This window comes from Molothrus aeneus, chromosome 5 (assembly GCF_037042795.1).
Source record: "Molothrus aeneus isolate 106 chromosome 5, BPBGC_Maene_1.0, whole genome shotgun sequence".
Taxonomy (NCBI): domain Eukaryota; kingdom Metazoa; phylum Chordata; class Aves; order Passeriformes; family Icteridae; genus Molothrus; species Molothrus aeneus.
Window position 1 is genome coordinate 62,995,253 of NC_089650.1, and position 17,616 is coordinate 63,012,868.

General features: G+C 40.2%; 1 protein-coding gene across 1 annotated transcript in view; it reads left to right on the plus strand.

Moving 5' to 3' along the window:
* DMTF1 (cyclin D binding myb like transcription factor 1) overlaps positions 1-17,616 on the plus strand; it is a 29,025-nt gene that overhangs the window by 9,906 nt on the left and 1,503 nt on the right. The window contains exons 6-16 of the mRNA XM_066550964.1: positions 1,686-1,762; positions 3,160-3,317; positions 4,131-4,163; positions 5,350-5,459; positions 6,005-6,233; positions 7,831-7,982; positions 9,435-9,650; positions 12,098-12,183; positions 12,812-12,970; positions 13,727-14,113; positions 17,087-17,234. Of these exons, the coding sequence (XP_066407061.1) occupies positions 1,686-1,762; positions 3,160-3,317; positions 4,131-4,163; positions 5,350-5,459; positions 6,005-6,233; positions 7,831-7,982; positions 9,435-9,650; positions 12,098-12,183; positions 12,812-12,970; positions 13,727-14,113; positions 17,087-17,234 (1,755 nt within the window). The remainder of the gene's footprint in view (positions 1-1,685; positions 1,763-3,159; positions 3,318-4,130; positions 4,164-5,349; positions 5,460-6,004; positions 6,234-7,830; positions 7,983-9,434; positions 9,651-12,097; positions 12,184-12,811; positions 12,971-13,726; positions 14,114-17,086; positions 17,235-17,616) is intronic.

Below are 17,616 nucleotides of genomic sequence, written 5' to 3' on the forward strand. Positions count from 1 at the left end.
AGTGTCAAATGAAGATGTGTTGTCTCTCTGGTTTCCTTGGCCCCTCTACTGTTTTTCTTATGTTGACTTCTACTTTTTCTAGAGAAAAAATATTTTTTTTCAGTCAGTTCAAAGCAACCCCCTCTTTTTGTTAGAAACCTTTAGGAAGAGACACAGCGTTATCAGCCAAAGGAGGGCAGTCAATCTGGTGATTCCAGTTAAGAGATTAATAAATTGAGGAAGGTATTTCTAGTAAAATATGCCAAGAAAAATATTTGAGAATTTCTACTGGCTGAACTTTTCTTGTAAGCTCTGTGGTTTGTCACAGAGATAGCAGTGGGGGAATGCCTGTGTGTGTCTTCTTGTACAGTAGCTCAGAATTTGGCATGTGTTGCCCGAGCTCATCACTTTATAGCAGCCTCCACCTAAAAATGCTTTCTTCCCAGACCTGTGGGCAGTTATGATCATCTTGACTATGAATATGCAAACAGGTGAAGTGCAGAATATCTGTCCTTTCCTAAAATAGTTGGGTATTAAAGGTTATTCCTTGTAAAAAGTAGCAGTGTCCCACTAAGTCAGTTCAGAAGCTTGGACCTGTGTGAATCACAGTTACTGTAATACATTATTTTTCTGTCTCTGTAACTGTGGTAGAAGAGTTTGAAGCTATGGGACACAGGGAAAGAGTACAATCTCACCAGTTCCATTGGAATTAGTAATAATGCCTGTACTTTTCATTATAATTGGATTTGAGTAGACAGTCTCTTTGGTGTGTTCTGTCTCTCAGCTCTGGTAATTAGCAGGCTGAGAAGGAAGTACCCTGATTTTTCTGAGCAGAGGTGGGCAGATAGCCAGCACACACCAATATGTAAACTGGGTCACACCAGCAGAAGCTCAATTAAAAGCATTGTATGACCATAAGGGGAAAAAAGGATAATTTAAAGTAGGAATGTTTTAATGTTTTGTTGATAGACTTCAGGTTTGAAATTTTCTCTCTGAATAAAGTTGGTAGAATTTGCTTTTAAAGCTTAGCTGGCATTGTAGTTACTGAAGGCACAGACAGAGAGGAAACTTTGTTTCTATTGGCTTGCTACTTTTATTTGGGGAAGTAAAAGACCCACCACAAGGTTTTATGTTGGCTGTGACCCCTGAGCATTACTCCCAATGCAAAAAGAAGGAAAGAGATGAGGACCAGCTTGTCAAAAAGAGACTTAATAGAGCCTTTATCTCTATGAAAAGCACTCACAGTAGGTGGCAGTACTCTCATGTTCAGCAGTGTTAAGGCATGCAAGAGAACCCCACCTTGTTGCCAATTCCTCAGGTAATCTGAATTGTATTTTAACTTCCAGCTTCTGGAATCATTTCAATGCATGGAAATTTCAGCTGTCAGTTTAAAGGCAGAAATTTTGTAGTTGCAGCTGAAGAGAAAAGCTGAAAATGTGACTTGACAGCTCATAGAGGAGTTCATATTCTTCTTTTAAAAATGGGATGTTTTTGAAGAGGGGTCTGACTCACATTATTTAAATATTAGTTGAATGTTACTGTCAGTTATGAAATAACATCTGTTTAAAATTAATGCTAGTTATATTTTAGTACCTAAAATTATTCTTTTCCTTGTTAATTGCAGCATGGGTCATGTTTTCAGACACTTCTGTTCTTGCTGTTTTTTGGCCTTTACTTCAGTAATTAGTTGTCATTTCTATTTTCAGGCCATAAGTGGAAGCAAGGGATGTGGTCAAAGGAAGAAATTGACATTTTGATGAGTAACATTGAACGTTATTTAAAGGTATGTTTAGAGTATATTCCCTGCATGTTAATGTGGGAATGCAGTTCCTGCTGGAATTCAACTTTCTTTAGTACTTCCCAGAATACACAATAAGTGATTTGGATTGGTTTGTTGTAGGAATGGTCATCACCCATTTGAAATACATAAGAAAAATTTTTTCACAGACAGGATTTAAGTGCTTTAATGTATGTAACATTGCTTTTCATTTTTGTACTGGATATAGCTTGTTTTGAGCATCCTGACATGACATTTTACATGGTTAAATCTCTTTCTCTGACTATACATTGAGGACTCATAAAAAATGAAAAAATTGCATTAGCAGTTTCCTTACTGAGCACTGAATTCAGACATCCTTGGTGCCAAGTCTGTGATTGTGTACTATACTAGCAGGATGCCTGTGTCTTCTTTCTTCCCCTTAAATTACTGGGGTCAGAGTTCAGTGTAAATGGGCATGTGGTGAACACACTGATGGTGATAATTGCCCATAAATCATATTTGTGGTAGGCTTGCAGCTGAGAATATTTGAGCCCTTACAGCTGAGAATATATAGCCTGGATATTACAGTTTCACCATCCTTCACTTGTGGTTTAAAAAAAGCCCAGAATTTAGTGTTCATTGGGATAAAAATCCACAGTATTAGTTGAAGAGAGTATGTCTGCCCACACACCTATTAGAGTTTCTGCCACAAAATCATTCATGGGTAATACTACCTTTTAAATCTAGTGAAGCTTTTTTAAGCTAGCTAAATAACTTTTCTGAGTTACTGATAAACCATTTGATTCATTCTTTTCCCATTTATTTGCTTTCTTGTACTGCTTTGAATAATTGAAATGTAGTGATTCTTAGTTTAAGCTGAAGTTAAGTTTTACTGGTATGCTTCTTTGCAGTGTTTTTCTATTGGATTTGAGTTTCCATCAGAACAAGAAGAGTAGTTTGATTGAAAGAAATCACTTTTGCATGAGGAATAGCTAAAATTATGTAATAAATCAATATAGCACTGTTTGACAACCTTCTCTTGTATGGCCCCAGACTAATTTCACCACAGTACATATTCCATCATGTTCTATATGATGGTTCAATTTTTGATCTTAAAATATACATTGGACAAATTTTTTTTTTATTATATGTGGGTAGGTGTTAGAATTTCTGTGTCTCCCAGGACTCCAATGTGAAAAAACTAAAACAACAAAACCTAGTGATCAAGGGTTTGTATTTGAGGGAGCTGATCCATAAATACTCAGTTTTACTTTTGGACTGTAGTATTTGTGATACACAAAAAGTTGCATAATGGCTTCAGTTCTTGTGTTCTACTTCTTGATTCCTAGGAGACTTTATCTAAGGTGTTTTGTTTGTGGTTTTTGTTTTTGTTTTTTTTTTTTTTTAATGCTTTGTTCTAGGCCCGTGGAATAAAAGATGCCACTGAAATTATATTTGAAATGTCAAAAGATGAAAGAAAAGATTTCTACAGGACAATAGCTTGGGGTCTGAATCGGCCTCTCTTTGCTGTCTATAGAAGAGTTCTTCGCATGTATGATGACAGAAACCATGTTGGAAAGTATGAAACCCTCTAATGCTGCATGGTTTTATTGGTATGACTAGGGTCATGTATTTATGCCCGACATGTTCTATGTGAGACAGAAAATTGTAGCCAAACAGAGCTAGATCTTGCTAATATGTCACCTCTGCTCAATCCTGATAGATCATCCTTGGCAATAGTTGTGTTCAATTGATGGTATTCAATGACAGCTTTAGAGAACAGACAAACAACCCAAAACAGAGGTGAATAACAGATTCTGATATGATGACAGGACGTGGACACAAAGATAGATCTACTGAGATGTAACTTTTTCTAGAGCTGTGATCTGGAAGTAATTGATCTTCACCCCTCATGCCCTTGCTTGCCATTTTTTAAAGCAGTGATCCAGTGCTATCCAGAAAGGATATTATATTTTACTTTTTGAAGGTAGTTTAAAATTAAAAATATCTTCTCAGTGCTGATATACTTTTTTGATGGAAAGTCAGCTTTAGGCTTACAGTGAATTGGGACAGTAAGGAAGAAGCTGTTTATTCAAAAGACTAATGCAGAAAATTCTAATTCTGTTCATAGGAGTAAGATCACAGAGAATGAGGAATTTTTCTGACAAATGAGAGGAATCCTTTACCAGTTAACCTTAGAAATGCACTAATGTGGGAAGTGACATTTGTTCCTCACATCCTTCTGAAGTATTCAGTCAGAATGTATCTTACAGCTGAAATTCCTTAATCTCTTCTTGTAGCTAAATGTGTGCTGTGTGGTTAGTAAAATAATGATATTTATACTGTATGCTTTCTGTTTAAAATAATGTCTTTTTATTTACCTGTTGCTTAGGTATACTCCTGAGGAAATTGAAAAGCTTAAAGAGTAAGTTATCTTATGAACAAGATCACTCTTTCCTGTTTATATGTAGTAGCTTGATCAATTTTTAAAGGTTTCCTTATATGAAATCAATGAAGAGTTACAAATAAATTTGACTGCTCCAACACTACCCAAAAGTAGTGGTTACTATCTAAAGAAAAATGAAACTACATTTGGATTCTTTTTTTTTTTTTTCTAATGTATGTTCAGGACCTAACAATATGCAACAAAGTTCTAAAGCAAGGCTTCTGTCGTAACTAGGAAAGTTTCAGATTTTTGCAAGCACAGTCAATTTATTTGTGGTTATGAGAAACAGAAGTTCCTTTTCTTTACGAAATTTGAGCAAAGGTTATTCCTGAAGGAAGTGGCAGGTCAAGAGTAGAATCTCCCCTAGGAAGTCTTACAGATACATAAATTATCAGCTCAAAAAGCCTAATTTTGACTATGAACCTGATAGATCAAGGAGATGGGGCTGAAGACTTTATCCCCTCCTGCACATTTCCAGGGTTGAGCAGTTGGAAGAAACTGTTGGACTGAAAGGAGGAAAGGAGTATATTGCATTCCATTGATGGATCTGTTTGGATCAATTGAGCCTGCTTTGTGTTGTTCACAAGGGGCCTGTGGTTCCAGATGTGTCAGAACTACTCATGGATCAACATTTTAAGCAGCCTGCTGTCATGTGAAGGAGGGAGATGATTGCTAAAATGATGAACATGATTATGCAGGGTTTTGCTTAATTTAAATTGTAGAATGCCTGGGTTTTCATTGGGCATTACTGAAATGTCTCAAGTGCTCTCTGCACCACCTGAAAATCATTGAGGAACCTGTATAGAATGGAAATCAGCTGTTTAGATAAACATTCATATTGTGTTTAACACACTAATTAAGCCTCACAATCTTCCTGCAAGACAGATACTGTGCATTTTATATGTATAGTATCTATGCATTTTATATGTATCTTGATTGATACTGTGCATTTCATATGTATCTTGTGGCTCAGCTGGTCCAAAAGGCTTCTAGAAAAACATATGAAAAAGTAGGAGAAAATACTAATAGTAAAGTAGCAAAGTGATTTCCCCATTCTCTCTTTAAGCCTGTAAACTGCACATTCATCCTGTTTTTATTAGCAAATATTTGCTATTTTGGTGATTTCCTAACTGGATATAGTGCTAATGAGCACGTTTCTCTGTAGGCTGAGAGTAAAGCATGGTAATGATTGGGCCACAATAGGAGCTGCCCTGGGGAGAAGTGCTTCATCTGTAAAGGATCGGTGTAGACTGATGAAGGATACCTGCAACACAGGTGAGGTAAATGCTGGTGTCAGAAATGGATATTCTGGTTAAAATTCTGTCCCTTGTGTTTAATGCTTATAGACTTACACTGGGTGTTTGGTGTCAAGAGAGAGACAGAGGCACTTCAGGAGTAAAGTACTGTTTATTTTGTAATGTATATATTCAAGTATAAAGGAAAATTCAGCCAGACCTCATGTGAATAATGTGCACCAAATTGTTGCATGGTTAATTCACTCCAGCTAATACAGTTCAGATAGCTTGGGTCAGTTTGCTCTGATCACTAACTATTTGGACAAGCTCTGTGTGGCCTTATTCATCTGTGAGAGGAAGAAAAAAGAGAAATTCAGCAGCAGAAAAGTGGAATTGTTGATTTGCTAATCAAGAATGCATATAATATAAATTGTTAGTAATTAAGAACAGTTCCATCTTCACAAGTTAATATTTGCATCTGGAATAAGGTGTTGGACATGGCAGTTAAATATCTGCTGGCATGTTATGGATCAGAACAGAGGGTATGTGCTGCTGGTTAAGGTGGAGGGCTTCTCTCTCTTTCAGGAAAGTGGACAGAGAAAGAAGAGAAGAGACTGGCAGAAGTAGTGCATGAGCTGACAAGCACAGAGCCAGGTGACATTGTCACACAAGGTGTGTCCTGGGCTGCAGTGGCAGAGCGGGTCGGGACGCGCTCGGAGAAGCAGTGCCGCTCGAAATGGCTCAACTATCTCAACTGGAAACAGAGTGGAGGCACCGAGTGGACCAAGGAGGATGAAATAAATCTGATCTTGAGGTTTGTTATTTTAGTTACTTTTAAAGGTTTGTAATATGTGTTGCTAGCAGGATTCCGTTGGGGTCCATTTTGCTGGTTTTCTAGACACTGAAAATTCTAGAACCTTCCAAAAATCACTGCTGTGTTTACAGTTCCCAGAGATTTATTATTGAACATATTTTTTGTTTTTTGTTTTTTTAGTGAATGTTAGTGTTCGTGAAAGGTGTCAGATTGAAAACCCTGGAGACTGAAGTCTTCTTTATTCCACAGAAAAGGTACAGCACAGGCAGCAAACCGTGCAAGCTTCCCACACGTTGCCCCACCGATGCGCTTTAACCCTTTACTGGAGGGTAGCTCAGTCTCCCTGCCCGTTCAGTCCTTGGCCTCTCTGCTGAGATGACCAACAAGGGTCAAGTGTGGTGGTGGTTTCTGTGATGTGGACATCTTGTCTACAAAGAGCTAAACTGAGACTGCAAATTAATTTCATGTAGGCCAACAAACACTGATTGGATATCAGCATCTCTGACTACATTTGAACTGGCAGCCTGGTAGTGACTTTGGAAATCTTTTGCTCTCTCCAGTCCTCCTCCCATTTTGAATGCCTTTAACTCAAGCTTTTTAGCCAGTGGATTTTCATGGGTTGGGTGGGAATAAAAAGCCAAGACATCCAGGGAATCTTAAGGATTACTTAAAAAGTAGTATTAACAAATTTACTGAAGCTGTTTGACATAAACTCAAAATGAGGAGCCTGATTCCACATTTCAGAATGTGCTGGGTATATTTCTTAGTATTTCTGGTTTGGTCTGTCCAGATATCCTTTACTTATCCTACAGGGTTGGTTTTGGTCGTTTGGTTTTTTTTTTCATTTTTACTTCTTTCTTTCTTTAGCTAGCAAGAGTGCTCTTGCCTTATTTGTGAAGAGGACTTTTCTTAACTTGCACAAAAATATTTTCCCCTCACTATTCACTTCTCTTTCATTATGTACAGATAAGGGCAATTCAGAGATTTTTAGTGATTTCAAACAGATTCTGGTAGAGAAGACTGTCCCTTATCTGGAGAGCCTGGTGGGATTGATTTATGAGGAAGTGTTTAATGCTGTAGTTAACTTCATCTACTTTGGCTAAGAAGCATCTGAGAGAAGGCAAAAATCTGTGTTAAGGACGGATGGTTGTTACTTAGAAGAAAACAAGTAAATATCATAACATGAAATTAATTAAGTGAATGTTCAGAGTGAATCTCAGGAAGTATTTCCTGCCTTGGAGATGTGTTTGGGGAATGTTTTTTCAAAAAGCAAAGATGCAAGTACCACCACTTGGAATGCTTCACAATAATCCGATCTAAGACCTAATGTAGAAGTAAATAAGGAGAATAATCCTGCATGGCAAGGAGATGGACTGGATCATCTAACAGGTCTAGTCCATCTTCTGTTGTTTATGATTCTGCTTGAACCTCTGGCAGCGTGGAGCCTTGGAAGCCTGTGTCGATTCCTGAGCTCTGGTGGGCTGGTCACTAGCATGTCGTTCTGCGCTGTTACGTGTGACACGGCCGGACGCGTGCGACACCGCTGCCGCCCCGGGGGAACCTTTCTGACAGCTCCATGTGTTCTGTGTCCTGCCAGGATAGCGGAACTTGAAGTGTCTGATGAAAATGACATCAATTGGGACTTGCTGGCTGAGGGATGGAGTAGTGTCCGCTCCCCACAGTGGCTTCGGAGTAAATGGTGGACCATTAAAAGACAGATTGCAAACCACAAAGATGTTTCATTCCCTGGTAATGTACTGCTTGCACACTTCTCTTCTGAAAGCTTCTTTCACATATGTCAAAGAAATAAGGCTGCATTTTATTGTGTGCTTACAACATTGCTGGCCAAAGAGCACATTGCTCCTTTGCTGGTAGTTACTGGCCCCTTGGATCTGCTGGCTGAATTGCTCCTACAAGCAATCCTTAAGTGTTTCAGTCAAACAAGCCAAGCTGACATGTACAGCTAGACAGACTTTGCCATCCCTTCTCAGTTTGGCTAAAGTGAGAGTATGTATCTCAGCAGCTCAGCTGGCAGATCTCAGATGATGCTTATCTTTGGTATGGAGGGCAGTGACCTCTTCAGGTGGAAGAGGATATGTATCTGCAGCCCAACTATGGCATCAGGTTAGATGTGTTGCCTTTACTATGTTAAAATGTAATCTGTGTCAGGTGCTGAGCCTTAGCTGTAGACAGAAAGTAGATCTACTACTAGCTGCAGTGAGAGGAGGGGAGCAATCAGGAGTATAAAGCTGCCCCAAATACATTTCATACCATTTTGCCATTCTGGCTTGGAGAAACTAGTGCCTAAGGCAAAGGGTTGTTTGTGACCTTCAGACCTCCCTTTGTCTTACTTGGGGAGAGGAAAAAAATCAGATTAGTCATGTCATAATTAATGAAAGATGTAATTTAATGCACACTTGTGCTGTGGTTGACAGTGTGGTTAGGTATTAGTCCTGCCTCAAGGCTGCAGCTGGGAGGAGAGCCCATGTTACCACACATTAATAGGCAGTTGTTGTAGCAAATAATTCATAGATAAATGCAGCACTGAATCAACAGGCTCTGCTCTCTTTCCCCTGACAAAGGGGAGATGTTTAGGCAGTTTGCTGTAATGAATTCTAGAAAAGCTGAGGCCTCAGGTTTTGTGACCTGCTGTTAAATCAGCTGCTCCCAAAGCAATTATAGAGAAGAAGGGTGGGTGGTTCTGTTGGAGCAGTGGGCCTCCTCAAGCACAGGTGAAGAATTGTGATATAACCACTGTGGGATTCATTCTCTCTTGCTCCCCATTTTCAGTGACATTTCTGTCAAGCTCTTGAACAAATCTGCTTCCATGTTGTAGAAGATTGGAGGATTTACTTCTCGTAGCAGCATTACACAGCTAGTGATACTTGCACTTGATTGTAGCTTGGGGATATATCATGCATCATTCTAGAGAGTTCCAAAATTTTATGGGCTATGTGGTTTTTTTTTACCCCAAGCATCGTGAAGTGCCTGGGTTCCATGAGGAAATCTACCTCACTGCTGTAGTTGGCTATAAATGGTCTATGTATGTGCTAAATTTCTAGTTTCTGTATCTCTGGAGATTGCTTAAGTTCCAGATTCTGTAGGATTTTGTTTGCTCTTTACATCTTGGGTAAATCACCAATTGCAGCATTTCGAATGTGCTTGTTCAACCTGCTTTAGCATGAGTGTTTTTTCTCTCAGTGCTGATAAAGGGTCTTAAACAGCTCCACGAGAACCAGAAAAACAATCCAGGGCACCAGCTTGCAGAGAACAAATGTGGCAGTGGCTTAGCAAGCAGCAACTCCAGCTCGGGGGTGCAGCACGTGCAGATCCGCGTGGCTCGCTTGGAGGAGAGCACGGGCAGCGCCCCCAGCCCCATGGCAGCTCTGCAGATCCCAGTGCAGATCACCCATGTCTGTAAGTACTGAAACAAGCCACTCACATGAAACCTGGAACTTGCCTCTGCTGAGGTGGTGAAGGAGGAGTGGGCATGTCTTAAAGAGTTGTATTCATTCTCCCTTGGTCATGCCATAACTTCAGATCAAACATTTCTGTGTTCTGTTTACCTGTTTCTAACTTTGTTAGGCAAATGTAGATGTTGCTGGGGCTGTAGTTCCAAGAAGCTACAATTGGAGCACCTGGACACAGGTGTTGTAGGTGTCTGTTTGTGTGTGTGCACACAGGAGTTTGCCACATAACCTGTTCTTTGAAAAGCCTTCAGTGCACAAACCTCTTAATGAAGATAGTGAGTGTTCATTCCTTTAGTTGTTTCTGGTCACTGTGGTGCAGAGCAGTGAACATCATGTACAAGTTCTCCTTTTGTAAGTTACACAGATCGCTGTCCCTAAGCTCTGATGCAGGGCACTGAGGGGAAGGTATAAGTGTGTTTTCCTAGCCCTTTATTATGCAATTATTTCTAGTCACAAATTATTTCTAGTCACTGCTAAGTGCCACCAACAGCCAGTGTTCTGCTAAACCACTGTATTTTTTTTAAGGTTGATGCTTCCCATGCTCTTAAGGATGAACTTTGCTCATTATCTAACATTGATTACCAGATCTGCTCTGAGTGTAGTTCTTACTGCTTGATTTTGTAACTAATCTTATTAAGTAACTCCAGTCACATGCAGTCTGTCATCTGCACTGTATATTATTTTGTACCATTTTTCATTTGTAAATTTTATTAGGAAAATTTAGTGTTTGGTCTTGCTGATTACCAAATCAGTTACAGAATATTCTGAATTGGAAAGGAACCATGTGGATCATGGAGTCCCAGATCTTAAATGAGTGGCCCATACAGGGATTGGACCCATAGCCCTGCTCTGAGCTAAGCTGATCAGTCTACAAACTGATTCTTCAGACTATGCCTCAATAGGCATTTGGCAGACAATTTTCTGTTTATAATTTTAGTAGATCAATCTATCTTAATCTGTTTATTAAGTGCTAGCTTCATTTTATGTGGTTTATTTTCTAATTAGAATGACAGATGACACCGAGCCAAGAACTTTTTGTCTGTCATAGTAATGTCAGTAGTCTCAGACTTTGAGTGAAGCTTGATCCAAGCTGATGAGCAGGCAAGATGGGCTGGGATCCTGGAACCTTTAGTCATCTCTGAATTGAATCCTGTGATGGTTGTTTTGTGACTTCACTTGCCCATGTCTGCCTAACAAGCCTTTTCCCCCATTTTAGTCTGCTTTTCTGAAGAATTTCTGGTTGTGTAATCACAGGGAATTTTGTATTGTGTGTTTCACAGTCCCATGGGAGCTGAACCTATTACCCACTTTCAGCTGCATTTGGTGGAAGGCTCAAGGTTTCAAAGGGGCAATTCCTGAGGTTTTATGAATATACTGGCTGGGTGACTGACAGGCCACACTTCACAGCTCTCTGCTACTGAGTACCAGGAAACCTGCAGCAGGAAACCTTGAACACGCCACTACAACAATAACAGCTTCAAAACTGAGCTTTTATCTTCTTAAGAGACCAAAATTACTGTATTTTGCAGCCATGGAGTCTGAGATGGCAAAGTTTCCACTCCTTGGGTCACTGTTATCATCTTGTAGATCTTTTCCCGTTTTGGTATTTAGGAAATTACTGGAAAACCCCAGGCAGAGTATTAATTTGGTTTCAGCTTCCTGGAACTTGTGGTTGATTTTTTTTAAGAGTAAGTAGAAATTGTAATTATGGTTACAAAGTTTTGAGTACGAGTTGTTTGGACCTGGTGATCTTAAAATACCTACATCAACTGTTTCCAGTGCTTCTCTTCACTACTTTTAGAATTAGTGGAGCTAATTGCATAAATAATTACATAGTTGTAGTAAGAATACTTACAGCTTTTATACTGCAGTCATAACACACAGGATAGGCAAATATCTGTAAAGCATCTGAACTTTCAGCAGGGGTGGACATACTGTGGAGGGCAGAAAAGATTAAAAAATACAAAAAAAGAAAAAGAGGTCTGTGGGAAACACAACAATATTAAGCCTGACACTGGTTTAAAACCAGCAGTACGTGATCCAAAGGATATTATTACACCAAAGGGTATCCTTACATTAGAACCTCTTGCAAATCTCGTAACAAAAAGTAATTAAATCATGTTAGAAACTTTATTTTCTGCTTTTATCTCTGTGTGCTAAACCCATATTTACTTTCTTTTCCTCTTATGGATTGTAGAACGCTCTCTTTAAATAGAATTGTATCTTGGGTACCAATTAGAGAACCTTGTCATTAGGACTGCAGCCAGTTTTCTTTTTCCTCTTAGGGGAATTAACAGTACCCTGCCATGTATTAATTATAGTGTGTTATGCTCTCTACAGGCCTGAACATTCTGGTTTACATACTTTTCTTTTTTTTTTTCCTTTCTTTTGCAGCCTCAACCGATTCCCCTGCTGCTACTGTTGACTCTGAGACAATAACACTGAACAGTGGAACCCTACAGACCTTTGAGATTCTTCCAGTAAGTAACTGGTGTTTGTTACTGTGGCTTTTTCTTTTCAACCCAGCTACTTCTTAGACTATAGAAGTGTGTATTTCAAAAAAAAAAAAAAAAAAAGGGGGAAGGTTTTCAAGTAGAAAGAAGAGGAGTTCTAAAACTTATTTCTGAAAGTAATCCATTAGGGCTGCTGAGTAAACTATGAATTATAGTTAAATGCTTTAAATTTGCATCAATGCTACAAAGTTTTCCTTTGTGCTTGGATTTTTTCATTGTTGAAATCTGACATAGAGGAGCCAGAGAAAGCTCCCAGCAAGTAAAGATCGTTGCAGTTCCATTGTCCTGTAATTTGTAGCAGTTTCTCTTCCATCTCAATGTGAAAGTAAGTTGAATTTGTTCCTTTTTTACCTGCTGATGTACAGCATATTTCAGACCTGCTGGCTCCTGCCCTTAATACTTGCCTTGGTAGCCTAAGGCTACAGCTGAGTTGTTTTCTGCTTTTTGAGTGCAGTGCAGCAGTCAGTGCAGAAGGGATTGGATTGCTGTGATGATTTTCCAGGGGAGTTACAGTTAGGCTGGGTCATGTAAACCAAAATGCTCCAGTATGTCCTGGGCACCGCATTTGGGTATTAAACCTGTGTTGTCTTTGTAGTCTTTCCACCTCCAGCCGACTGGGACACCAGGTACCTACTTACTGCAGACAAGCTCGAGCCAAGGGCTCCCCTTAACGCTGACAACGAGTCCCACCATGACCCTGACGGCCGCGGCAGCTCCGGCCTCCCCGGAGCAGATCATCGTTCACGCCTTATCTGTGAGAGCTCTGGGTGGGGACAGCCGGGCTGCGGGCACTGGGGAAGGGGAGCATTGTCATGCAGGGCCCTGCACATGCCTGTTAAAACTTGCAAAGCAGCTCCTAAGTCATAACAATGTTACTTTGCTTAAAATCCTGAAGACTGAGAGTTTGGGAGTTTGTGTATTGTTTTTAAAAAACAACCTCAGGTTGCTTCAGAACTTAGCTTAGTGAGGAAGTTCTGAACAGAATGTCTCCATTTAGTGGCTTGGTCCCCAGCAAAACCAAGTCTTGTTGTTTTGTGATGTTTTCAGTTACTCTCACTAATAGATGTGGTCCACAACACTTGGATAGTAGTGACAAGTATTGCTTTTTGCTAGAGGGAGGGAAGGGAAAGCAAACTGGAGATTGAATCACAAAATGATGAAAAATTCAGTGGAAAAAACACTTTCAAACCCTTTTGAATCTACAGTGATCCTCACCTGAATGGTTGCTTCTTTCATATTATTATGTGTTTACTTTATTTGTGACTTAAAGAACACATGACACCACATTGAGTCTACAAAGTTATCCTTTAGGAGTAGGCAAAGTCAACAGATGATCTGGGCTGACATACTGTATATATGAAACTCTAAACTGCACTTAGCAATTGGAATCTTGCTAGCAATTGGAATCTTTTTGCTTGTATTTGCTTGAAAGATTTGTAGATAGTAACAGGAAAGTCTCTGACCTTGTTTGGGGTTTTGTTTGTCTCTTTTTTGCAAATGCTGCTGACAGCCAGAGCATTTGTTAAACACAAGTGACAACGTCACAGTGCAGTGCCACACGCCGAGTGTCATAATCCGCACCGTTGCTGCTGAAGACATCTCCTCCTCTGTCACCCAGACTGAACTGACTGTGGATGCAGACATTCAGGCAGCTGACCTGACAGATCCTCCAGACACCCTAGGAACAAATACTTTCCCACATGATATCCATCAGTCCAAGCTGAGTGATGAAGAGCAGTCAGCCTACAACGAAGATGATGCTTCCAAATTTAGCAGCAGGAATAGTAGAGAACTGATGGATGGAGTTATGGTAAGAACAGAGGAGGAGATTGCTGATGCTAGCCTGAAACAGAATGAGGATTCTCACTCTGGTTTACCCAGCACTTACGTTACTGAGGTAAGGGAGGGCATAATACTTGGTGTTTTCCCCATTTCTGCAATTCTGGAGAATTATTTCATTGAGTGTGTGGCCTTGATGTTAAGCTATTGGTCTGAAATATCTCAGTGATTTCATTTATATTGGTAGCTGAAGGGAGAAAGATTAAGAGAGACTATTCATAAGAGATATAGTGACAGGACAAGGGGGAATGGCTTCAAACTGAAAGAGTGTAGGTTTAGATGAGGCATTAGGAGAAAATTCTTTCCTGTGAGAGTGGTGAGGCACTGGAGCAGGTTGCCCAGAGGAGCTGAGGGCTGCCTCATCTCAGGAAGTGTTCAAGGCTAGATTGGATGGGGCCTGGAATGATCTTCAAGGTCCCTTCCCATCCAAACAATTTTGTGATTCTGTATCACAGTTCTGCAAGTATTTGCTGAGGTCCTCTACCCTTGAGCTTCATTAGTGTGTTACAAGTATGAACACAGCAGCATTTCATTGGGTACCAAGGCTTATATTTGACTTCATCTGGAGCACTGAGCACCTCACTAGCTGTGGAGCTGTTTCACCACTCAGGATTCTTCTGCATGGTGACAGTGGAAAGCTGGAACATTGGTGGCACTCAACAGGTGCCTTCAGGTGATTCCTGCTTGATGCTGTTGCTTTAAACTGGGCTGTGAATTGTCCAACACACCTGCATCAACAGATAGATTGAGCAAGGGAGGAGAGCTAGAGTATTTGGGGTTTGCTTTATGAGTCTAATGACATCATTCAAGATGTACCTCAGTTTTCAGTTTTGAGGACTTCTGTTAAACATCCTGCTCCAGTCAAGTATCTGTTAAATGGGAATTTGAAACATTAAGCTATTTCTCTCTCTGGCCTCAGATTTATTCATCTCCAACACCTGAGATGCAGAAATGAGTTTATCCAAATGATTACAGCTATTTGGATTGTTTCTTTCAGTTGCTGGAATTATGAAAATGACTTAAGTCACAGAAAACAGAGGTGCTAAAAAGAAGATAACACTCTTTAGTCAGTACAAAATTCCTCTTCCTTTAGGGGTTTGATTAGGTTGGAATTTGGGAAAAGATGAGTTAGAATGAAACACCCCTTGCTGGTTTTTAGAACACTGCTCTCTACAGTAGCTGCATTTCTGCTTTGTCAGCCTTGAAAATCCATCATTAATATGCTTTGGCCTTGTCTTTGAAGAAGCTTCTAATAGACAGTGCATACCTGTTATGCTCTTACAAAAGGGAGAATCTTTGTACATCTCAAGTTTGCTATTACAGAAGCATCTGAATCCTGAATAGATCAGAAGATGGGGATTATTCTTCCATTTTCCTCTTTCTGTGTCATGGTTGACATAATTGTGATAAGATTTTCAACATTTGAGGCAGGTCATCAGCTTTCTATTCTCATTTTATAACTTAAGCTTCTTGAGGTAGAATTAATAAACTTTTGATATTAACCTAGTTCCTAGTTTAACTTTGAACAAATTGCTCATGGCTAGCAGAATGTAAAACTAAACTTTTTTTTTCTATACAGAAAAACAAACTGAATTTGTAATTCTAATTTGCCTTACTCTTCAAGTCAGATTCAAGTTTGACATGTGTACTTAAATTCTAGGAAATAGTGAACTGTCTGTGAGTAATTCTCAGTGAAAAGTTACTCCAGAAAAACATGCCTACATTTTGTTTTCTTTAAGTCAGTGTTATTTTTATGAGCTTGCCAGGGTTGTATTGTCACTGTGGGTGGGTAGTGGGAGGCAGGCAGTCATGCTGCAGGGTTTTATTATTTCTGCCTGGGAAAGGTGCCCATTTGCCACAATGGCTTCTTTGGTTTTTCACGCCTCCTCTTCCCAGTTTCAGGCCTTGCAGCCCAGTGCTGCTGGTGGGCAGAGCTGTGTGCTCTGCTGAGAGCTGCTCCTGCAGTTCAGGCACACCATGCCCTTGTGGATGGCACCTTGTGCAGTTCACTTGTTGTCAGCTCTCTCCAGCAGGAGAAAAGGAAGGGGTTTTCAGACAGCTGCCTTTGCAAAACCACTGTGCAGTTATGTAGAGAAACAAGTTTTCCTACAAAAAAAGCAAGGTGGAGGAACATCAGGATTTTCTTAAACAGAGAGGGCTGTAACCTCTGAAAACTGTGATAAATCCAGATACCTTCCATTGTGGCAGCAGCAGTTGCTAGCATTTTACATCAGGGATTCCTGAAGTTTGAGCAAACCTTATGCATGTTATGCACAAAAACTGGAATCCAGATATCTCTGCTGGTTCTGGCAGTAATGTGTGGGATGACTTTTCACTGCACTTGTGGAACCAGGAGTGTGCTGTGAGTCAGCCAGATGTGTTGCTGCCATTGCAGTACCACAGGAGCCAGGGAAGAGGCAGGAGCAGCAGCAATGGCAGGGCTGGAAGAGAATGAGGGTATTGATAATTGTACCTGGAAGGAATCAATGTGTTGCCAATCTTATGGTACCATTAGGTTCAGCAAAAAAAATGTCTGGAGCCAAATTCCAGCCAGTGACAGACTAAGCAAGGCACAGTAAATGAAGGGGGTCTTTTGAGCTCTGTGTTCAGTGTCAGTTAAAACTTAACAACAGGAGTTGTGAAACTTAAGGTAAGGTAAAGCTGTTGGGTTTGTGGAGCAGGTAAGTGCTATAATGGTAATGCTTCAGTCTCAGAGCATCTAGACAGAAAGTAGTGGAAAAGCCTAATTATTCCTCTTCACAGACTTAATACTTGACTTGCAAGGGAACACCACCTTGCAGTGTCTCCCTTCCTCTCCACATTGCTTAACAGGGTAAAATTTTTCTCATCTTGTTTTTGGGTGCCTGCACAAAGATAACATGCCCTGGAAATGCTGAAATAAACTATCTCAGGTGGTGACATTTCAATTTAATGAGATAAAATTCATTCAGAGTGGAGTATGGCTGAGCAATGCAGGTTTTTATTTATGCTACCAGGAATACACTCTCATGGCCTGTTCTGTGTTGTGCAGGACCTGGGTTCCCCAACAATAGAAGAACAAGTTGATCAGCCTACAATAGATGATGAGACTGTGCTTATTGTTCCTTCTTCCCATGGTTTTATCCAGGCAGCAGATGATATGGATAATGAATCAGTCTTGCCCTTGACAACTCTCACAGGTATGACAGTCCATGTGATTAAAGCAGTGTACAGAGCTTCTGAGTCTCTGCAGACAACACTTCATACTTCCTTGCTTTCTCTTAAATAATTTTACATATCAGTGCTATCAAACTGCAAGTAAGCTAACAAATACTCCTCCCCAGAGGAAGCATCTCCCTGTAGAGCCATCAGAGGGTCAGCACTAATAGTGCAGTGCCTGATGGATGCAAGTGTGATAGTCACACCATTGCATCATATCATCCGTATTGGTTATCAGTTACCTTCTCTAAAGATACTCAAACCCCACCTGGATGTGGTCCTGTGCAAAGTGCTCTGGCTGAACCAGCTTTAGCAGGGGGTTGGACTAGGGGATCTCCACAGGTCCCTTCTATCTCCAGCTAT